This window comes from Podarcis tiliguerta (assembly GCF_965153285.1).
Source record: "Podarcis tiliguerta genome assembly, chromosome: 17".
Taxonomy (NCBI): Eukaryota; Metazoa; Chordata; class Lepidosauria; order Squamata; family Lacertidae; genus Podarcis; species Podarcis tiliguerta.
This window is the reverse complement of record NC_139550.1, coordinates 36,065,633-36,088,616: the sequence shown is the minus strand read 5'-3', so window position 1 is coordinate 36,088,616 and position 22,984 is coordinate 36,065,633. Positions and strand designations below refer to the sequence as shown.

The following is a 22,984-nucleotide window of genomic DNA, read 5'->3' as shown; positions in this document are numbered from 1 at the left end:
GAAACCAAGGACCCAGAATCTGGAGGAAGAATGGGGAGGCACACAATGCCAGATGCTTGAAGTCCAGTGTGACGTTTCCACAGTCTGTGTTGATTTGGGGGGCCATGTCATCAGCTGGTGTTGGTCCACTGTGCTTCATTAAGCCCAGGGTCAACACAGCCGTTTACCAGGAGATTTTGGAGCACTTCATTCTTCCTTCCGCAGAGGAGCTTTATGGACTTCATTTTCCAGCAGGACTTTGGCACCTGCCCACACTGCCACAAGTACCAAAACCTGGTTCAATACCCATGGGGTTACTGTGCTTGATTGGCCAGCAAACTCACCTGACCTGAACCCCATAGAGAATCTATGGGGCAGTGCCAAGAGAAAGATGAGAGACATGAGACCGAGCAATGCAGAAGAGCTGAAGGCTGCTATTGAAGCATCCTGGTCTTCCATAACACCTCAGCAGTGCCACAGGCTGATAGCATTCATGCCACGCCGCATTGAGGCAGTAATTGATGCAAAAGGGGCCCAAACCAAGTACTGAGTACATATGCATGCTTCTATTTCTCAGAGGTCCAATATTGCTCTATTTGCGATCTTTGTTTTGCTGATTTCATTTAATATTTTAATTTTCTGAGATTGTTATTTTGGAGTTTTCATCAGCTATAAGCAATGATCATCACAATTATAACAAATAAAGGCTTGACATATCTCGCTTTGCATGTCATGAGTCTATCTCATATTAGTTTCACCTTTTAAGTTGAATTACTGAAATAAATGAACTTTTCCACGATATTCTAATTTTTCTAGTTTCACCTGTAGAGTCCCGTTTATGTATCATTTAATTTATAAGATTTACACACTGCTTCATTGTGAAAAGCGAAAAACCCTCAAAGCTGTTTACAAAAAGATATATAAATAAGAACGAAAAAAATCACCACCCTACTTTGAAACATGCATATACATAATAATTGCGTTTTGCCTTTCCGCACTTCAAACCACGCTCAAGGCAGCTAAAACATGAAAGATACAACATAGGGAAAGTAGTCGTATACAGTAGATATAAGCCTTTAAAATAATCCACCACCAAACTGAATAATTTCCACACAAGTCACATGATCTGAAATAAAGATGCAACAAAACCCACATCAACAACCCCGCAACGAAACTCAGCAAGCAACACGCAAGCACGAAAGTCAAAATACTGAAACAGATTCGCATTGCCTCGACTTTCTAAGCATCTGGGAAGGTTTGCTTAAGCAATGAGCTTTTTAGCAGGCGCTGAGAAAAGCAGAGCAAAAGCGCCCGCTGGGTCTCATGAGGCAGGGAGTTCCGCAGTTCCCCGGCGCGGCCGCGCTAAAGAGCCGAACGGGGATCTGCGGTGTTTGGCTCCTCTCGCGAGGGGCGGGAATGGCGTCTATCCCGCCTTTCAGATGTGGAACGGCAGGGGCGCAGCTCTAACCCTTCGTATCTCTACGACGCAGGCCTCTCTTCCGTCCCTTCTCAAGATGGCTTCCCAAGCGTCCCGCGCTGCGCCTCCCCTAAGATGGCCGCCGGCGCCTCCTCGAGTCTCTCCCTCCCCCCTCCCCCCCCCGTGGTTTTGAATAAACTTTATTGAGGAGCCGGAGCAAGAGCAGGATCCCGGGCCTCGCCGAGGCCTCTAGAGTCGCCGAGAAGCAGCGCAGCCGCCTGGGCGCGAGAAGGCCTCGATCCCCGCCGTGGAGTTAGGCGCTCCTGCCCGGAAGGGAGAAAGAAGCCCGGGACGGGGCGTGCGAGTCCGCGGCGTTTCGTCTCCGCTGCGGGCCTCGCGCGAGGCGTCTGTGGCCGCGACGAGGGAAGCCCCTCCGGACAAGGCTCCTCCCGGGAGTTGAGGGGAGCCTGGCTGGGAAGTGGGGGGTATTTTGGGGGGGGGGCCCTGACCCAGAGAGGCGCGAGAGGATCAAGACCCGAAGGTCGCCCCGGAGAGCGCGATGTCCCTCAGCGCCTTTGTCAGCTGGGAATCTCCTGTGGGGAGAAACTGAGGCAGCGGGCAAGTTTGGGGCTGCAGCAGAGGCAAGGGGGATCCCGCCCCCCGAAAAAATAAAGCAGGGAAGTTTATCCCAGGAAGGCGAGGGGGGAAGTGGGTGCAAACTTGGGGAGGCTGCCTTGGAGGGCTTCCGATGATCAGGAGCAGCCCATGAAACTTCAGGTGGAAACTTTGGGGTTCAAGAGACCGCCTGCGGCCAAGCCCTGCTGTTTTGGGGGGAGGAAGAGGACGCCACGGACATCGCAAGGATCCAACCAGCACGTTTTGCCAGGAAGTTGGCGCTTGGGAAGTTGGAGTGGGTAAGGGGGATGAAATAATTTAGCCCCCACTCAGCTCTCCTGCGGACCTCAGCATGACCACGTCCTTCAACTTGCCATAGCGGACGCTTGGACGTCGTTGGGTTCCTGGAGGGTCTTCCTTTGCTTGAACTTGGTTCCGCCATGGCCTCTGTCCCTGTGTATTGTCTCTGCCGCCTGCCCTACGATGTCACCCGCTTCATGATCGAGTGCGACGTTTGCCAGGACTGGTTCCACGGCAGGTGAGAAGACATTTGGAGGTAGCGGCTCCAAAGCCCCTGCTTCTTTAAATCCAGGGTATCAGGCAATCAAAACCTTTATTGCATTAGCAAACTGCCATAGCAAAATAAGACAATACAAAAAAGAAAAAAGACAAACTAGAGACAAGCAGCCCAGCAAAATTCAGGTGTTTTGGCTGGCGTAGTGACATTTAAGTTACCCGAAGACAATAATGCAAAGATATAATAGCCAGCGCCCAAAAACTAGTATGCGGGTATATATAAAGCACAAAATGGCCCCAGAACAGACTCAGCATATTGAGTTAAAAGTAATAAAAAGATTAAAACAGGTCCAGGTCTAGGGCACGCTACCCTGTCAGAGTAGCCCTGAGTTTCAGAGCCTGCACTATGAATATTGCCACCCCACGTGAGATTTGGGGATTTGCGTCCACAAGAAGCGATTTCAAACAGTCTTCCTTAGATGTAATGGTGGACGGGATCAAAAGGAGGAGCTTAGATCTTATTGGCTCATAAATAGGGCAGTAGAAAAAGAAATGTATGAAGTCCTCTACTTCATTCATTGTGCATGGACATAGACGCTGGGTAATAGGGGTCTTAGAATAAATCCCCTGCAGGAAGGCCGTGGGTATAGAATGGAAGCGGGCCATAGTAAACGCTCTTCTCAAGTTGGGCTCCGTCAGGTCTATCAAGTAGTTGGCAAGTGATCTTACCACTTTCACTTTAGGGAGCCACATGGAGAGGCGAGCTGAGGTGGACTGTGCCCGGTCCATGGCCTCGTCTCTTGTAAGAATCCAGGCCCGGATTTTATGTTTGTCCCAAGAGGACAGCGAGTCAAGATTTGGGAGAGAGTAGCGTGCAGTAATAGTCACCATGGCCTTGGACCATTTATTGCTTTGAGAACACGTTAAAAAGGCTTGCCTGGCTAGTAGGGGACCTGGGGCATTGATTAATTTACAATAAAAGCTAATAATTCTAATGTGGGCTCTCGCAACAATGGAGGGGAGGCCCAATTCTGTTCTTAACTGTGCTGCAACCGAGCCCTTGGGGAGACCCAGTATCTTCCGTGCAAAAGAGTTTTGTAGAATCTCCAGCCGTTGTAGTGTTTTTAAATTCCACCCCCAGATTTCAACCCCATACAATAACATCGGGAGGACTTTGCTGATAAATGCTTTTCTGATTGGTGGAACCAGCTGGCCGCCTTTTGCATAGTAGAATTTCTCCAAGGCTTTGATGGTTCTGCGGGCAGCCAGGATGGTTGTATTTAGGTGAGCTGACCAGCTAAGCCCATGCTGAAAAATGATACCCAAATACTTGAATGCTGAACAATGTTCAATAGAATGGCCCTCAAAATTCCAGAGTGACTTCCGAGTTTTCATGCCAAAAGTAAGAATTTTGGTTTTGGCGAAATTAATTTTAAGGGAGTTGGTATCACAATATGTCATGAGCCCTCTGAGCATGTTGTTTAAGCCCAGCTTGGTTAATGACAGTATCACCATGTCGTCCGCATAGAGTAATATGGGGATCTTGAGCTGTTGTAAGGAGGGGGCAGGTTGATTTAGGGCCTTCATAGTTGTGACGATGTCATTGATATAGAAATTGAATAGAAAAGGGGCCAAGAGGCAGCCCTGTTTGACCCCTTTATTCAGAGGGAAAGAATCAGAAAGAGCTCCCAGAGGGCCGAATTTTACTCTGGCCGATATGTCATTATGAATTTCCATAAGAAGGAGGAGGAGTCTCTTATCTATGCTGGTATGACTAAGCTTCTGCCATAGCCTATCTCTGGGAATGGAGTCAAAGGCGGAGGTCAGGTCCACAAAAGCCGCGTGTAGTTTGCAGTTGAACCTGTTTAGGTATTTATCAATCAGGGTAAGTAGAACAAGACATTGGCCAGATGTGCTGTGACCTTTGCGGAAGCCAGCCTGTTCCGGATGGAATAGCTTTGTTTCTTCTGCCCACTCAATTAATTTCTCTAGCAAGAATCTAGAGTAAACCTTGTATGATATGTCCAACAGGCTGATAGGTCGGTAGTTGCGCGGATCTTGTGGGTCCCCCTTTTTATGTATTGGGATAACTATGCTCTGTTTCCAGTTAGGTGGAATCTTAAGAGTAGCATTAATGGTGGTAAAGAGAGATGCTAAGACAGGGGCCCACCACGACTGGTTCGATAAGAATACCTCAGGTGGTATCATATCCTCCCCCGGGGATTTATCCCCTGATAGCATGCTAATTAGTTGAATACATCTCTCTGGGGAGACTGGCTCCCAGGTGGGCAAGGCAGATGCTGGAAGGGTGGTGACTACATTTACGTCAGAATCTGAGGTGGAATACAGCTGAGCAAAGTGAGAGTGCCAGCTGGCTGCTGTGATGTTATTAACAATGAATGAGGGGGGTCTTAGACCTGCATTAATTAAATTCCAAAATTTCTTGTCGTCACGGGTTTTAATGGCCACTGACAGAGCCGACCAGCGTTCTTTCGCAAAGAGCAATTTCTTATGTTGGAGCAGCTTCTTATAGTATGAACGAAATTGGGCTAACTCCCTGATTTTGCTCTGAGTGCTGTCTGCTTTCATGTCTGACTGGAGAAATCTAAGCCTACTTCTGCACTGTTTGCATTCTTGGTCGAACCAGGTTTGATTCTTCCAGGATAGAATCGCACGGGAAGGTTTCGTAAGCGAAGGGAGCAAGTAGACTAGAATTTGCTGGAAATTTGAGAAATGATTCACATTCGTTGTTAACAGCTGAGCTTTCAGGGCTAGGATCTCAGGGGAATTTAGGAGGACTTTTATGTCTTGCTCCAGGTAGATGTCCCACTTCTTGCGTCCGGGGGCCAGGGTCGATGAATCCTGGGGGTGTGGTGAGCTGGGAGGCCCCAGCTGTGTGTGGTGAAAGGAGATGGCAATTGGAAGGTGGTCACTTTCGGTTCTGTTGAACACATTGAAACAGTATGCCTCATCATTAAATGCTGAGGAGGACCAGATGTAATCTATAACACTTGCCCCTCTAGATCCTAGAAAAGTATAGTATCCCCCGGACCAGTCTTTGGGTGTGCCGTGCAAGCTGTGCAGCCCGCAGTTTATAGTGAACTCCAGCAATATGATGCCAGCCCTATTAATGGTCTTGTCCTGTGAATTCCACGTAGGAAGCCACTCCTCTTCTATGAATAATTGCGACTTATCGGTGAATAAGCTTATATCTGCTCCGATTCTGGCATTGAAGTCCCCCATTATAAGGATCTCTGACTTTGGAAATTCAGCCCCAGATTTATCTAGAATAAATCTTAAATCCTCCCAAAGCTGATTTGAGTGAGAGGAGGAGTAGGTAGATGGATTGTACAAGTTTACACATATGAATTCCCCAAGCGAGCTGTTAGTGATGTGCAAAGTTTGAATGTAATTACTCTCTAACCAAAAGATAGGAGAGATATTAAGCTGAAGCTCCTGCGAAACAAATGTTACCAGGCCTCCACTAGGGCGCCCATACAAGTGTGTTTTGGTCGCAGGAATCACAAAGGCGTCATAGCCCGGTAGGGATGGGGGGGGTGAAGATTCTAAGCACCAGGTCTCTTGTATACCCATAATCTGGAATTTCGCTAAAAACTCTTTCATATCCCCGTCATCCTGTTTGGACGTCCATCCTGCCACATTCCAGGATAGCACATTAAAGCAATTTGAGGAGGGACTATGTGCTAGTCAATTGCTCTGGTTGCTGGTGGGAAGGACATTGCCAGGGGTCTGAGACAGCTCCAGGCGAGGTACTACCGAAGGTATCGAAGGGGTGGTGAGTTGATTGATGTGACCAGCAGGGTCTTCAGTAAAACCTAAGTTGTCTCTTTGCACAGTGGGTTCCTTAACGTTTATATATTGGCTTGAAAAGGTTGCGGATAAATGAGGTTCTACCAAAAGAGGTTGACTGGCAAAGGACGAGGATATAGAGTCATTTGACTGGACCGCACTGAATGAAGACTCCAGGTCAGGCATAGAAGAATAGGACATTGACAGATTACCAGGATGAGGTGTGTTTGGCGCGTTACTCTTTAAGGCGGAGGACGAGGTAGTTGATTGCAGATCTATTAGTAGAGGTGAAGGGGGTCTGCGTTGCGACGGTGTATGAGGAGCTTCCGCCAGGCAGACTGCCAAATCATCCGTTATTGGAGTCCCAGTATTTGGCAGGGGTTTCTGGGGTGTTAGCCCCTTCATAACTGGTTTCCTTTGATTTAATAGGTTGCTATGTCCAGGATTTGAGGAGATTTTCTCTTGAAGTACATGTGTAAGATGCTGCTTGAGTGTATCAAGCCTGTTTATAACTTCCTGCTGTTCTACTAATGGCAACTCGCCATAGGATGAAATAAGGTCCCTCTCCTCTGAGATATCCAGATGGCTGGGCCCGCTTTGGTCATGCTTCTTTGTTGCTGGAGTAGATAAACCAGGAAGCTTGGGCTGAGAGGGAGGGTGAGGTTCCCGGGTGGACAACTTGAGTTTCAAGACTGAGTCGCGCCTGTCTGGCGGGCAGCTACCTTTTTGTACGGTGCTGCGGAAGAGAGGTTTAATCCTGGTGTCATTAAAGACTCTTGTTGGGAAGATGCCCCAGGTGGCCAGAAACGCTTTACGCCTAACCAGTATGGAGGGAATTTTTGGAGACTGGAAGGAGAGCAATACTTTTTGGAGCCGATGGTGGTAGTTTAAAAGTTTCACTGTACTGAGGTCTATTAGCGGAGGCCAAATCTGAAGGAGTTGCCTCAGATGATCTTTGACATCTCTCGAATTATTCCACCTTGGGGACCTGGGGTCCCTACTGTGTATAGTTAGACATATTTTGTTTGGTTGTAAAATCAGAGATTGAGAGTCCAATTGAGTTTTTAGGAGGTGACCACCAGAACCACTTTCATGTCTAATAAGGGAGGTATACCTCTGTCCCTTTAAATCCCTCGGAGGCAGAGTGTGGTTGAGCTGGAGCTCTAGCAAATGGGCCTCAAGCTTTTGGTGGAGATTATCCACCTGCATGGAGATCCCATTTATGCTCTTAAAGATGCAGCGCAGGGTCCTGGTTATTAATTGGAAATGATCGAGTCCCATGCCATCACCGAGGGCCAACTCGGGCTCCCCCTTCGAGGTGGCTCTCACCTCTTTGTCATTATCGTTGGCATTATTCGTTGTCTTCGAGTTCACCCCCTCCACTTCTATATCGGCTGCGAGGTCAATTAAAGGATTAAAACGATTGTGAGTTTCAACCATGTAGCTAACTTCCTCATTATTTCTATTACAGTTAAGAAAAAAAGTATCAATCTTGGACTGTTTGGGCCTCGGGGGAGGCATTGCCTCATCCAGGTCCCTTGGCCGCTTGCCATGGCCCATAGTGGAGATTAGAAGCAATCGGCTGATAAAATAGAACCTAGCAGGATTGGACTCTCTGCTCACCTGCTCATGAGTGGAGACTTCGCTCCTGCTTTCTACAGAGGTCTGCTGTTCAGTCCGGTTATCACCGTTGTTGGCAAGCTGACGGGCTTTTCTTTCTTCTGAGGCTTTTCTGGTTAATTTGTTCTCTCCTTTAAGCCCCTTCCCAGGCCCAAGGAGGCAGCGAAGTAACAAATGAAATCCAGGGTATATCTGCTCTTGGAGGTGCTGCCTTTAATTGGGGACCTTCGTGAGGAGTATGGGTGGAATGCCAGTTATTCTCAAAGGGCTGGTTGCTCTAAGAATCACCTTGCTGGATCAGGCCAAGATTTAAAGCTTGTTTCCTAAGAGTGGCCAGTCTGAGACCTCTTGCAGGCAGGAAGGGTCTTCCTCTGTTGCTTGTCCTCATCATCTGGAGTTTAGGGTCGATCTGTCTTTGTGCATGGAAGCTTCTGGGTGGTTGCCAGAAATCGATTGGGGGACCGTGACATTCATCCATAGAAACCGGAGTTGACCAGCGGACTTCATGTTTATACCTGCCAAACAGTTGACATGCCTTAAGTCATGGATGGGGAAACCAGCTCTTCAGGGGTCATCAGCCCCAGGAAGTGTGGCTGGTGGCCAGGAATGATAGGAGTTCCTCGTCCCCCATCCTTGCCCTAAGCTCTGACAGTGCCAGTTGGTGAGGAGGCTTAAAATAAGTTAGCCATTCCTCCAAACAGGTAAACAGTGTGCTTAAATCAGACCATACTGGCTATTAAGGGATCTGAAGTTATACAAGTGCAGGATCTGAAGTTATAGAAGTGCAGCAAAAATTTAAGAAGCTGTAATCCTGTTTCTATTGTGCTGTTTCAACGCCACGCAACTTGCATGTAGTGCAGTCATGTTTCATGGAAGATGTGAGCATAGAACTGCTTTCTATTGTGCCAGATTTATTTATTTTATTCTTGTTGCAGTTGTTTTATATCCCACCATTCAGGATACAGATCCTGCCAAGGTGGCCTTCAAGTACATATTTTAAAAATAAAATAAAAATAGTAACATATCAAAAACACGTTAGGGTCTTTTCTACATGATGGTTGTTGGTCGTTCATCCAGGGGTGGCCCATCTGGGGCATGTCCTCAGGTGAACTTCACCTGCCTCCTTTCGCTCCTGGAATTCCTCTCATAGGGTTGATGGTAGAGTACTCTGTTTTTTGCCAAACTGTCAGACACCCATCACCAATAGTCGTATCTGGATTAAATTTCAGATTGTTCCTTCATTTAGCCAGCGTTTTTTTCAACTGGTAGCAACTGCATGCAGAGCCTCTCACAAAGCCATTTCTCACTCCCTTGTAGGACTTTAAAAAGTGAAGATGTCTTCGCTACCAGGTCACAGGATGGAACGGGCAGACAGTTGATTAAAAAATGAGCAGCTAGGTGCAACTTCTTAAACAAAGAGTGTGGATGTTGGACCGTGGGGTGTTTATCTTTTAAGGAGCGTTTGGCTGCAATTCCATCAGGTCCTCAGGACATGCTGGTTTAGAATAGAAAGGGTTGCCTTAAACTGGAAAGGACCTGTCTAGCCAAGTGAAGTGTCCTGTGTATCTTTGAGGTTTCTGGCAGATGACTGTCCCATTCCTCTTGCATGCCCTTGAACTGGAGACATTGTACAGGTATATACAAACTAGGCGCTCTGACTTAGGGTACAGTTCCTGTGTTTCAGAGTTAGAAGAAACAGTCTCTGGGCTTGTACAGGGTGGTCATCTAGGGCTGGGTGGTTGTAGATTTAGGGGATATTGTTTCTTTTAGAGCAAGTGGAGAACCTGTGACCTTCCAATTGTGGTTGGACTCCAGCTCCATCAGCCTCAGCCAGTATGGCCAATGGTCAGGATAATGGGAGTTGTAGTCTAATGACAGCTGGAGGCCACAGTCTTCCCATACCTGTTTTAGTGGTTGTTGTCTGTCTTTTGGAGAGGTATGTGACTGACTTTCTCTCTTCAAGCTGTGTTGGAGTAGAAGAGGATGCAGCAGCCGACATTGACTTGTATCACTGCCCTAACTGCCAACTTCTTCATGGACCATCTGTCAGTAAGTTATGGTCCTGCTGTGATTTTTCAGTGGGATGAAGACTTAATAGGATATAAATGTATACTAATTCCTGCATGGATGCTGTCTCATCACAAATCATAAAATCTGGTGTATTGATCAAATCCCTATGAATGAGAGCTTCTCTTTTTTAAAAAGTGCTACTCCTTGTGGTTCGAGAGAAAAATTATGCAATATAAAAACACAATGTGTCTGCTAAAGGATGCAAGAACAGAGATCGGGGAAAGCTTTTGTGGCTTTGCACAGTGCCTCAGGGACTCCTGTCCCAAATTTCCTGCCTCCCTTGCAGCTTTGCTGTTTTCAGTTATCCAATATTTAACACAGTGCTTTTTGACTAATAGTCAGGACTTAGTTTTTCAGAACTGAGTACATAAAAATTCTGTACCAAGGCAAGCTGGTTCTGCAACCCTTACAAGTTATGCAGATGTGTATTGTTCATCTCAATTGGCACAGTCTGTTTGGGTTTTGACTGTTTTACATCATTTCAGTTTATGCAGATTTGCATAAACTGTTTGCATTGTTCCACTATTTTACAGAGTTTATTTTTTAAAGTAATGTCCAGTATTTGTTAGTTTAGAAGAGGGGTAAGGAGCTCAGTCCAGTCCTCTGGAAAGTTTCACCTACTCTTCTGGCTTCTGTAATTTCAGCAGGTATTGCCCACACACTTTCAAGCCAATCTTTTGCAACCACCAGGAGTGGAAATTTGGGTGGGTTTTTTTGTTTGTTTTTGAATGAAGGCTGAGAGTTGTAGGGAACTGAATTTTGTCTTAATATCTCATTAGTTCCTCTCCTGTGCTTTAGAACATAGTGGTGTATCATCCCTGCTGATGTTGGCATATCTCCATGTTTAATCATTGTGGAGATAAGGGAGTTCCAACAGCAGTGCAGAGTTTTTAGAAACTTGTGCTTGGCAAGTTCTCTCATGTATGCAACTATTAAAGAAAGGTACAGTGTTGAAAAATGGACTGTCCCTGGTCTAGCCCAGTAGCTGACCCACAATTTAGAGTCTTAGGATGATGCCTTTAGCTGGAGGTTTCCGCAGGGTGGTGTTTGCCAAGCCTGATATACTTTCTAACACTCTACTATGGCCCTCCTTTGTTTAGCACAGACCTACTCATGTGTAGGCCCTTGACTACAGGTGTGTGTGTGTGTTTTGTTTGTTTGTAACCTCCTCATCAGCAATATTCTCTTAGCTCCTTCAGTATCTTTGTCACCTTCCTCTGCTTATGTCTTTTTCTCCCCCCGCCCCTTTACTATCTTGCTTTCCCCTCCCCCTGACAGTGAAGCGGCGCCGGGGGACCCAAAAACAGCCCGACTCATGTGCAGTAAAAGAGGTTGGCAAGGCGGTGAAGACCGGAAGCAGTCTGTTCATCAAGGAACTTCGCAGCAGGACGTTCCCTAGGTGGGCACATGCTTGATGATTTTTGGGTCACCCAAGAGGAAAGAAGGAAGACGTTTCAAAACCCATGTTACAGGGCAGCTGGTGTTCAGGTAGAGGGGAGCTTTTGTTCCAGAAGGCCAAGAATGCGCTGTGGACAAGCCCTTTTTATTCCACACCTTCCTGCTCGGGCAGAAGCTCTCTGTCTGGGGCTTTGTTTCCCAGCAACATTGTGCAGGATGGAATGAATGGTACAGCTGTAACATCAGGGCTCCTTTAGCCACAGTTAAAATGAGGATTTCATCACCGTGGGATCTCACGTTCATTTCCCTCTGCCTCTGCTTAGAGCACATGTTCTCATTTCCACTGTAACTGTGATTAAAGGGTAAGTCAGCACCTATGTCAGGTATAGGCAAACTACGGCCCTCCAGATGTTTGGGACTACAATTCCCATCATCCCTGACCACTGGTCCTGTTAGCTAGGGATGATGGGAATTGTAGTCTCAAACATCTGGAGGGCAGGAGTTTGCCTATGGCTGACCTATGTGTTATCCTGAGTAAAGGTGACCAGGTTCAAAGTCCTCTATTAGTGACTCAGCTGCTAAAGAGGCTTGGTGGTGGTGGTGTACTTAAAATACAGCAAGTGGTCAATTGTCCACCTCACGCAGTTCACGTGCAGGACTACAGAGCCACTCCATAGATTGGCTGAACTTGGTGAGCCCAGAGTGGCCTCTGTGCCTCTTGAGTCCTGCCTGTAAGATGGTCTCCACCACCTACTCTTCAATCAAAGATATTGCGCTTCATGCTTTTCCACCATTCCATGTGATCCTGATTTCTTACTCAATGGGCAGTTGAGCCCTGAGATGATTTCCCCCCAAGGTGATTTAGTAAAAATGATATGGAAGAAGAATGTATGAATGATTTGTTGCCTCAAGATTGGGGTTCATTTTTCTGATGGTATTTTGGATCCATTAATCGTGAAGCAGAGATGCATTCCAATGGGTTGAAGTCCAGGAGTCTGTTGAACTATTATTTTAGAAAGTCATGGCACAGCAGGTCCAGCGAGCAGCTTGTTAACGGTCTGATACAGTCTTGATAGCAGGCTGTTTCTTTGTTTTATGAACTGGTCTGCTATTTATTGTTTTCTGACTTTCCTTCTGACTCTTTGGGGAATCTCCCTGCAGCTGCTCACACCCTTGGTCCTGCCCCACCCCCCTGCTGCACAGAGCATCTCCAAAGAGAGTCTTCTAGGCTGCAGCTGCAGCTGCAGCTGCGGGGGGGGGGGGGGAGCCTCCTCCCACCACAACAAATAGCAAACCAAGCCATATAACATAGAAGGCTAGGGCAATCAGCTGAGTCTGTGGTGGACTCTCTGTGTTCTGCGACAGATGCACCAATAATAATAATAATAATAATAATAACATTATTATTATTATTATTATTATTATTATTATTATTATTATTATTATTTATACCCTGCCCATCTGGCTGGGTTTCCCCGGCCACTCTGGGCGGCTTCCAGCAAAATGTTACCTAAGAGGTAGAAACTTGGGATTGGCTTGTTGTTCTTGGCCTGACTCCCCCCCCCCTGCTGCTTCCCCAGTGCGGATGAGGTTATCCTAAAGCCAAGCGGGACCCAGCTGACCGTGGAGTTTCTGGAGGAGAACAGCTTCAGCGTCCCCATCCTTGTCCTGAAGAAGGATGGGCTGGGCATGACCCTTCCTCCACCTTCCTTCACCGTGCGGGATGTGGAGCATCATGTGGGTGAGTAGCAGGGGAGCATTGCCGGCAGAGTGGCCAAAGGAGACCTATGTGTTGGGTGCTTCATTCATTGCAGTCAGGAAAGAGCCAGCAAGTCACACAGCTTGGTGTAATGTTGTCCTTTCATCGCAGAGGCGGTGTGGTTACTTGCAGAGCCAGCGTGGTGTAGTGGTTAAGAGCAGTAGTCTCATAATCTGGGGAACCGGGTTCGCGTCTCCGCTCCTCCACATGCAGCTGCTGGGTGACCTTGGGCCAGTCACACTTCTCTGAAGTCTCTCAGCCCCACTCACCTCACAGAGTGTTTGTTGTGGGGGAGGAAGGGAAAGGAGAATGTTAGCCGCTTTGAGACTCCTTAAAGGGAGTGAAAGGCGGGATATCAAATCCAAACTCCTCTTCTTCTTCTTCTTCTTCTTGCAATTGCATTTTGCGCATGATTGCATGCAGAGAAAAATACTGTATTTTTCGCTCTATAAGACGCACTTTTTCCCTCCTAAAAAGTAAGAGGAAATATGTGTGCGTCTTATGGAGCGAATGCAGGCTGCACAGCTATCACTGAAGCCAGAACAGCAAGAGGGATCGTTGCGCAGCGAAAGCCGCAATCCCTTTTGCTGTTTTGACTTCGCTTTGCTGGAGAGGCGCTGTGCAGAGGGGGAAAGCTGAATCTGAATCTATGCAGCGCCGCCTCCTCTAAAACTAGGTGTGTCTTATGGTCAGGTGCGTTTTATAGGGCGAAAAATACGGTAGTCTGTGGGAATAATCTTATTTGTCCTTTCTTCCATGGTTGTGATTGATGAGAATAAATAGGGAGAAGAAGTCTTATCTTTTGCCACGTGGGTTGGTCATCCCCCTAGAGCCATTCTTGGTTCCCCAGCCTCTTGGAGGGCGCATGGCTATGCTCACTCACTTGTCCTCCTGCTCCACAAATGCCACCCCAAAGGCAAAAGATACGTGTATGGAAGCAGCAGGTAATGGACGGGGAGCCATGGGTTTCTGGCCCTTGGATAGCAGTTGCTGGCCAAGGTGCTGGAGGAGAGGAGCGGAGATGTTGGCAGTGCTGAACTTCTGACAGTTCATTGCGCCACGTTGGTGGGGAAACCCTGCAAAGAGATTCCAACTAGCCATGAGGCTCGCAAGGGGTGAGAACAGGACTGCGCTGCCATCTCCCGCGACTGCAGCCCTCTTAGACGCTTGTCCCATTATCTGAGCTGCCCGGTGTGTCTGTTCTCTTTTTCAACAGGAGCTGACAAGGAGATTGATGTGATTGACGTGACTCGCCAGGCCGACCTCAAGATGCGCCTGGGGGACTTTGTCAGATATTACTCCAGCAGCCGCCGGGAGAAAGTACTGAACGTCATTAGCCTCGAATTCTCCGAGACCAGGCAAGGCAAAGGGGGATATGAAAACAGCTGTGTGTCCTTGTCCTTCATTTCCCCCAGTATTCACCCTACCCAGCAGAAAGAAACCCTGGAGCTGGAGAACCCCCACTTTGGCCATGAAGCTGTAGTATCTCCCTCCCTACTAAGCAGTAGTATCCCTCTCCTTGCTAAGTGCCTTTGCTATTGTGGGGGTGCAGCAGAAGTCTTTGCAGATGGAGAAATATGGCAGATAAAATGACTCCTCAAATGAGTAAGGATTTGAAATGCAATGTTCCTGGTCTAAATCCACTCATCTCTCTACTGGATTACTTTTCTAAAATCCTGTCAGGAGAAATCTCTGGAAGATGGATGAGTCAATTTGTTTTCCTTCACAATTTTCCAGGCTCTCTAATTTGGTGGAGACTCCAAAGATTGTGCGCAAATTGTCCTGGGTAGAGAACCTGTGGCCAGGCGAGTCGGTGTTTGAGCGTCCCAACGTGCAGAAGTACTGCCTGATGGGGGTGCGAGACAGCTACACGGACTTCCACATTGACTTTGGTGGCACCTCTGTCTGGTACCATGTGCTGCGGGTAAGAATATGAAGGCATGGGGGTGGGCAGGAAGGGAGCTTGATCTTGGCTGAATGTTTCGTTGTCTGTTTCCCACCCTCTCCCCAAATATTTTCTTTTTGAAAGAAATCCATTTTGCACATGCTAAGGTGGCATATTAGGGTGAAGGGTTCAAGAGCCATTTGGCTGAGTAGGAGGCACCAGGCCTGGAGTCTGAGGTGGCAACTGGTATACAGTCGGATGAGTCTGCTGTCCTTGTGCTTATGCTTTCTGTTCTATGAGGAATGAAGCTAAGCAGTTTGCTTAGCAATATGGGCTTGTTTGGAAGCTGCTGAAGGGCACCAAGAGCAAAACTGAGCAGCAGGGAGGTATTTCTTGCTTCCGGTTTGATTTTCACATCCCCTGTTCCATCCTAACTCCAGAAGCTGTTGGCTGTTTTCACTGCTGCTCCTCCATTTCTGGAGCTGGTACTCTTCTTCAATTTCTTTTCTGGCAAGAACTGCCTCTTGTTAGGTGGTTGAAGCCCCCGTAGACGGAGGCTGAAGAAACAGAGTATGTTGAGTTCAGAGAAGAAAGAGGATTAAGAATGGAATAGGTAAATTTCAGGTGCTTTAAAGGATGTCAGAAATTGGAGGGTTTTTTGACATCCACAGGCCAATAAACATTGTTTGAATGGCAGGAAAGTAGACCTGGCTGGGGGTGTGTGTGTGTCACAATTCCATACAAGCACAGGGGAAAACCACAACAAGCATTGTGGTTGTCCTCTGTGTAATTCTCTGACACTCCAAATCAGCCTGCCTTGAGGTTGAGGCAAGGAGCTGGACTCTGCAGACTTGATAGCAGCCATGCTGTTTGTTTGCTGCACATTAAATGCCCCCCTGTGAAACAGAATGCTTCCTTCTGTTACCCCAGCCCTCTCTGCGCTTCATAGCCTCTGCTCTTTGCCTGTTTGCCAGCTTTTTTGCCCCTAAACATTAGAAGTGGCATATCAGCTCCTTTTCACTGCCGTCTGTTCCTCACAGGGAGAAAAGATCTTCTATCTGGTGCGTCCCACTGCTGCCAACTTGACCCTCTTTGAAGCCTGGAGCAGCTCTTCCAATCAGAACGAGTTGTTTTTTGGGGACCAGGTGGACCGATGTTATCGCTGCCCCGTCCGGCAGGGCCAGACGCTCTTCATACCCACAGGTATTGAGTCGTTCCAGCTCCTGCCTGCCACTTCCGTGGCCATTGCTACTCCTGGGGCCTTGGTTTTTCTCCCACTCAGGGACACCTCTCCTTCAACTGCGAGTGACTTGCATTGCCACAGAGTAAGCTGCAGCTCAAAATGTGGCGAAATCCAGCTGCATCCAGCGGCTGGGGGCACCCTTTCCCTTTCCTCTCATATGCCATGAGTCCTTCTGGGAGGCCCAGTCCTTACTTAGCCCATGTGACTGCTTCTTCCTTCCACTTTCAGGTTGGATCCATGCCGTGTTGACTCCTGTCGACTGCCTGGCCTTTGGGGGAAACTTCCTACACAGTCTCAACATTGAGATGCAGCTCAAGTGAGTTTGGCTGGGAGCGCTTTGCTGGTCTGCAGCGAGGCATCTTGGGAAGTGGCGGGGAGGAGACTCGATCACCGGTGGAGCACACCCTTTGGCATGCAGAAGGTCCCTGATCCAGTCTCCACATAAGGGTGGGAATGACTCTGATCTGAAACCCTGGAGAATCTCTGCCAGTCTGTACAGACAGACCAATGATCTAACTTGGTGTAAAAGCTTCCTTTATGTTCTTAAATGGGATCAGAGCCAGGAGAGAAACATAATCACAGAACAGAACGTGATGCTCAGCATGATGCTCTGTGCCCCCTGCTCAGTGTTGGCTGGATCCAGAGCTGTGTGCATGTCTTGATTTCTGTGAGACCACAGAATGGGATACTGGGTGAATTTCAGTTTTTAAAAGTGCCAGTTTCTAGTCCTTATGGTTACACTGATAATGCCGGTGGAATTGCTGAGGAAGGCTTCTGGAGGTTGCCCGGCTGGGTCTTGAGTGGCCTTCGAAACTTCTTGCCCCTTCACGCAGTTGGCAGCAGAGCAGGACAAAGGATTTGAAATTGTGCAGATAGATTTAATTTACAGAATTCATTTTGGGGTGTGTTTCTGATCACCAAATTTAAGTTCCTCTGGCACAGAATTCCATGGTTTTAGAGCCTAGAGCGTACATAACCTCACTGGTCTTTTTGTTTCCTCCTGCCCAGAGCCTATGAGATTGAAAAGCGTCTCAGCACTGCTGACCTCTTCAAGTTTCCCAACTTTGAAACCATCTGCTGGTACGTTGGCAAACACCTGCTGGATATCTTCCGAGGTGGGTATTGAGTCCTCCCCTCCATGCAGTGCCCCCTCTGTGCCCACACAAAGCTGCTGGGCATGAGAGCTGCTTCTGCTAATGCGCTCTGTCTCCCACAACAGGCCTTCGAGAAAATCGCAGACACCCGGCTGCTTATTTGGTTCATGGGGCCAAAGCTCTGAACACAGCCTTCCGCTCCTGGACAAAGAAGGAGGTAAAGGGTTGGAAGAAGGGCCTTCCTTGAGCTGCAGCTCTTTGTGTGGGGTTGCTGCCCGGGGTTCTGATGGACTCAGGGCAAAGCTTGCCTGCCCTCCTGCCGGCAGTCAAGAATAGACAAAAACACCTCCTAGACTCAACCAGCCTGCACATCAGGGAGAAAGCGAGTCTATAAACTTTCTCCCTGGCGCATTTCCTTTCTGTGGACGCCATTTTTATTTTGTATGGAGAAGCATTCAGTCCTGAGCCTCTGCTTGCAGTCTAAAGCAGTGCAGCTTGGACACAGGTTGACCACCTCTGCAAGGTCTAGGCCCAAATCCCAAGAATTTGAAGGGGGAGGAAAGTTGTGGGTGGGATCCTGTGGCATTCCAGATGTTGTTGGACTCCCAGCTCCCTTCATCCCTGACCCCTGGGCCATGCTGGCTGGGGCTGCTGGGAGCTGAAGTCCCACTCCTTCTGGAAAGGTGCTTGCTGCCAGCCACACCCCTTTGCCAGTGGCACTTCCGTGGGCACAGAGGGGCAGAACTTGCAGCAACCTGATCTCCTCCTCCTCAGGCCCTGGCAGAGCACGAGGAAGAAATCCCTGGCACGGTGCGCCCAGCACAGCTCATCAAAGACCTGGCCAAGGAGATCAGGCTCGTGGAAGTGAGTATGAGAAGTATGAGAAGGAAGCCGGGCCCTTTCCTCCTGGCATTGAGAGGAGCAGCGTTGAGAGTAGCACCATTTCTGCCCAGCCTTGAGTGCCCTTTTCATCTCAGATGCAATTGCTATAGGAAAAGACTGTGAAGAGAATAATTGGGTGCAGGATAGTGCGCACCCCAGAAATGATCTCTTTCAGCTTCTGCCTTCTGGAAGAAGGTACAGGGTTATAAAGACTAGGACTAGCCGCCTGAGAAACAGTTTCTATTCAAATGTGATTTTGGTTTTAAACACAGTGTAAGGTAGTCTCTATGGGACGCGGGTGGCGCTGTGGGTAAAACCTCAGTGCCATGGACTTGCTGATTGCAAGGTCGGCGGTTCGAATCCCCGCGGCCGGGTGAGCTCCCGTCGTTCGGTCCCAGCTCCTGCCCACCTAGCAGTTCGAAAGCACCCCTAAGTAGATAAATAGGTACCGCTTTGTAGCGGGAAGGTAAACGGCGTTTCCGTGTGCGGCGCTGGTGCTGGCTCACCAGATGCCATTTAGTCACGCTGGCCACGTGACCCAGAAGTGTCTCCGGACAGAGTTGGCTCCCGGCCTCTTGAGCGAGACGAGCGCGCAACCCTAGAGTCGGACATGACTGGCCCGTACGGGCAGGGGTACCTTTACCTTTACTTTAAGGTAGTCTCTATGGGAGTATATTGTATTTAATTATGGGGTATCAGACTTTTTAGGGGGCTAACCAGGCTGGGATAGCTGGGATAGCAAGTTTGTTGGTTTTTGAATGTCTGATGTAGATTTTTTCAATTTCTTTGTTCTGTATGGGACAATGACAATAAAGATTATCGTATTAAAAAAAGGATGGCCACCAACTTAAAAGATGATTAGACAAATTCATGCAGGGCTATCTGGCTAAGAGTCAGGGTGGCTGTGCTGTACCTTTGCAGCTGGAGGCAGCCGTGCTTCCAAAGAACAGTTGCTGGAAATCCCAGGAGGAGAGAGGGCTCTTGTGCTCAGGTTCTGCTTGCTGGCTTCCTGTGAGAACAGGATGCTGGACTAGATGGGCCCTTGGCCTAATCCAGCAGGCTATGCTTACATTATTTGGGCAGACCAGTAGATGAGGGTTTGTCACAGTTTATTACAGCCGCCTGCAGGATATACTATAAATAGCCCAGTATAGCTTAGAGCCAATGCCTGGTAGGTTCATTGACTAGGGCTGCACTTTGGGGCTTGTTGCAGGTATGTTGGTGCCTTGTTAAAGAGGAACTAAGTCCCCTGCAGTATTCCTTGCGATGAATGTCTGGATGGCTGTCGCATCTCGTTCCCTCCAGCTTTGGTGCTTATAAGATGTTGTTCCTTCCAAATAGGAGATGTGCTTGCAGGTCATTGTGCTTCCATGCTGCATTGTTTGAAACAGAAGCCCTGGGTGGTTGCAAGTGTGCCTGTTGCAAGCAGATCTGCTAGTTCCTGTTAGCCTTTTGAATCAATAGGTTGGCATCTCTGTTCATGAGTTGATATACCCCTTAGAGGCTGGAGTGTTCCCTTGCAAGCAGACCCCACCCTGCGTCTGGGGCATGTGACTGAGTGTAACTTAGTGGCCAAGAGTGAGAGCTCAGAAAGGATCCGGTTCAACTTTCACTTCACGCATATGAGGGAACAGGGGCTCATCCCACTGGCTCTTTGGGCAGTAATTCCACAGCTTGCTGGATCATGTTCGCGGTGTGCTCAGAGCAGCCATGGCAGAGACTGTAGCCTGGCTGTTTATACCACACCGTAGAGAAAAGCATATATTCTGGCAGCCCAAGCACATGCACAGAGGACTTGCAAGCTTGGTCTTTCTGTCCTGGGGGGACACCAGACAGTTTTTTCCGACTGGCAAATGCCTCCCTCTTGGTTTGTGAAGCGCAGCAGAAGGCAGGGCCCAGCCCAGCAGCGTTTCATAGCATCAGGTCTACGTTAAGGGCTGGGGGGGAGCGGGAGCGATGTCTCCTTTGGGTTCTGATGCTCACGCTCTTCCAGGATATATTCCAGCAGAACATTGGGAAGACAGGCAGCCCATTTGGATTGCAGAGGGGTACCCAGCCTGGTGCAGCTACCAAAAGGGGAGACCAGAGTCCCAAGGAGCTGAGCCAGCAGAAGGCCAGCCGCAAGTACGTTGCCTCGGTCAAAGCCTTGGAGCAGGAGCTACTGGACAAATACAAGCAGCAGGCCCTGAAAGCAGAGAGTCCTGGCCAGGAGGAGGTGAGCTGCCATTTGTGACTATGCTGCGCGTACTCGGAGGGGGCTGCGCACTGGGGTTCTCCAGAAGTTTTGAGTACAGATTGATTGGGGGAGGGGGGGGAAAGACTTGGGGTACCTGTCTCCTGAAGCTTTGAGCTCGCTTTCTGATTAGCGTATAGCGTCACCCCCTTCTGGCCTCCTGTAATCCACCCACCTTTTCCTTTCCAGTTTGACCTGCCAAGTTCCAGCCTGGAAGACACAGACGGGGAACCCGACCTGACGGAGGAGGAGCTGCCCATGATGGTCGCCAACGGCCGGGGCGCCAGGTTCGCTTTTCTGTGTCTGCGTTATGATGTGTGAGAGGGGCCGGGTGGGATGGGAAAGCGAGACAGAATGGAGAGCTGAGCTGGTGAAGTTCCAGCAATACTGGCCTGCCACCTTCAGAGATTGTCAATTAGAAGCTTGAGAGGGCCAAATCCATAGCCCTGGATCTCAAGAACTGTGCCTACACCATGGGTAGGCAAACTAAGGCCCAGGGGCCAGATCTGGCCCAATCGCCTTCTCAGTCTGGCCCGCGGACGGTCCGGGAATCAGCGTGTTTTTACATGAGTAGAATGTGCCCTTTGATTTAAAATGTATCTCTGGGTTATTTGTGGGGCATAGGAATTCATTCATCCCCCCCCCTTCAAAATATAGTCTGGCCCCCCACAAGGTCTGAGGGACAGTGGACCGGCCCCCTGCTGAAAAAGTTTGTTGATCCGTGGCCTACATCCACTGCTTCCCAGGCTGAGGCACAAGCAAAGGCATCAAAAGGAGTTATGGCAGCAGCTGTGGGACTTAATACATCCACTTAATACACCTCAAGCCCCTACTGCCAAGACACAGGGTATGAGGAGATGGAAAACACTGCAGGGAAGCAGCTCCACCCAAGTTTTTAGAATTAGGCGGGGGGTGGGGGGTTGAACCTGGTGGTCTCCCTAAGTTGTGGAACTGCAGCTTCCACAATCCCTGCCGCTGCTGTTCTGGCTGACGCTGTTGGGAGATGGAGGCCAGCAACATCTTGAGGGCCACAATTTAGCCATCCTTGCTGCAGTTGCTGTTCCTACTGCAGGAGAAAGAGTAAAAGCTGTCTTTACCTTCGCCTTGGCTAACATGGAAGTGAGCCAGTGGGCAGAGACAATGCTGCCTTCCCTTTTTTGCCCTTGCCCACTTCAAAATAATATGTGCCCCCCCTTAAATAGCTGACCAGTGGCAGAGCAGGGGAGTTCCCTGGGACCAGGTCCCACCTCACTACAGCACCATCCATAGGGGCGAATCTAGCCCATTATTTCCTCCAAGTTGCCCAGAGTAGTGGACCTGCTTTTTCCCCTTCCCCATTTTTACCTTGTGAGGTGGAGGCTGTGAGTGGCTCAAGGTTGCCCAGAGAGCTCAGTGGCTCTGTGGGAATTTGAACTTAGGTCTCCCAGCTTTTGGTGGCAGCAACGATGCGATTCCTTCCCAAGAATTTCCATTCCCCAAGGAGTGGTGCAGCTGGGGTGGGAAATAAGACTGGGGTTGTATCCAACTAGATTTGACTCAGGGTAGACAATTGATAAGGGATGCGGGTGGCGCTGTGGGTTAACCACAGAGCCTAGGACTTGCCAGTCAGAAGGTTGGTGGTTTGAATCCCCGCGACGGGATGAGCTCCCATTGCTCGGTCCCTGCTCCTGCCAACCAAGCAGTTCGAAAGCATGTCAAAGTGCAAGTAGATAAATAGGTACCACTCTGGCCTGAAGGTAAACGGCGTTTCCGTGCTCTGCTCTGGTTCGCCAGAAGCGGCTTAGTCATGCTGGCCACATGACCCGGAAAAACTGTCTGCAGACAAACGTCGGCTCCATTGGACAGTAAAGCGAGAGGAGCACCACAACCCCAGAGTCGTCCACGACTGGACCTAATGGTCAGGGGTCCCTTTACCTTTAGACCATTGATAATGATGGACACAGCTAACATTGGATACAACCCAGTGTTCTTTCCCCTCCTACATGGCTCCTCCATTAGGGCCGAGCCAACAATTAACTGTAAAGGCAGATTTTCATCATGTACAGATATTTGTACAGTGAAAATGGTATGGGGCACCCAAAACAGTACCGAGCTGTGTACAGCAGCTGTTGGATCAGGGCCATGAGAGGCACGTGCCTGACCAGTCGTAATGTTTTCTCCTAGCAGGAAAATCAAGGCCTCTGAACGCAGCCGGAGCCATAAAGGGGCACTGGCACAAGTTCCCCGCAGCCCATCTGATGCTGAAGCTCCCGATATGGACTCTGAGGAGGACCTGCAGATCGATGAGACACCGCGCAGGGAGAGGAGGAGCCTGGTGTTGCACAAGAGGCTGCCCAGTATGTCTCACCCCCCCCCCCCGTTTCTGTCTCTCTGCCTGTCATGACTCTCTCGGGTTGGGAAAACACCCATTTAATTCTATTGGCGCTATAGCCCACCCTCCACCAAATGGCCCCGGGTGGGTTA

At 48.9% G+C, this 22,984-nt stretch overlaps 1 protein-coding gene across 3 annotated transcripts in view; it reads left to right on the top strand.

Moving 5' to 3' along the window:
- The first annotated feature begins 907 nt into the window (after nt 1-907).
- PHF8 (PHD finger protein 8) overlaps nt 908-22,984 on the top strand; it is a 34,630-nt gene continuing 12,553 nt past the window's right edge. The window contains exons 1-14 of one of the 3 annotated variants that reach the window (XM_083419623.1): nt 908-2,549; nt 9,921-10,006; nt 11,306-11,426; nt 13,006-13,166; nt 14,401-14,542; nt 14,922-15,108; nt 16,110-16,272; nt 16,541-16,628; nt 17,321-17,427; nt 17,532-17,623; nt 18,181-18,270; nt 20,282-20,503; nt 20,711-20,808; nt 22,685-22,857. In XM_083419623.1, the coding sequence (XP_083275749.1) occupies nt 2,452-2,549; nt 9,921-10,006; nt 11,306-11,426; nt 13,006-13,166; nt 14,401-14,542; nt 14,922-15,108; nt 16,110-16,272; nt 16,541-16,628; nt 17,321-17,427; nt 17,532-17,623; nt 18,181-18,270; nt 20,282-20,503; nt 20,711-20,808; nt 22,685-22,857 (1,828 nt within the window). In that variant the 5' untranslated portion in view covers nt 908-2,451. Of the gene's footprint in view, nt 2,550-9,920; nt 10,007-11,305; nt 11,427-13,005; nt 13,167-14,400; nt 14,543-14,868; nt 15,109-16,109; nt 16,273-16,540; nt 16,629-17,320; nt 17,428-17,531; nt 17,624-18,180; nt 18,271-20,281; nt 20,504-20,710; nt 20,809-22,684; nt 22,858-22,984 lie in introns of those variants that run through there. The other 2 variants (XM_083419624.1, XM_083419625.1) reach the window with 2 other exon arrangements.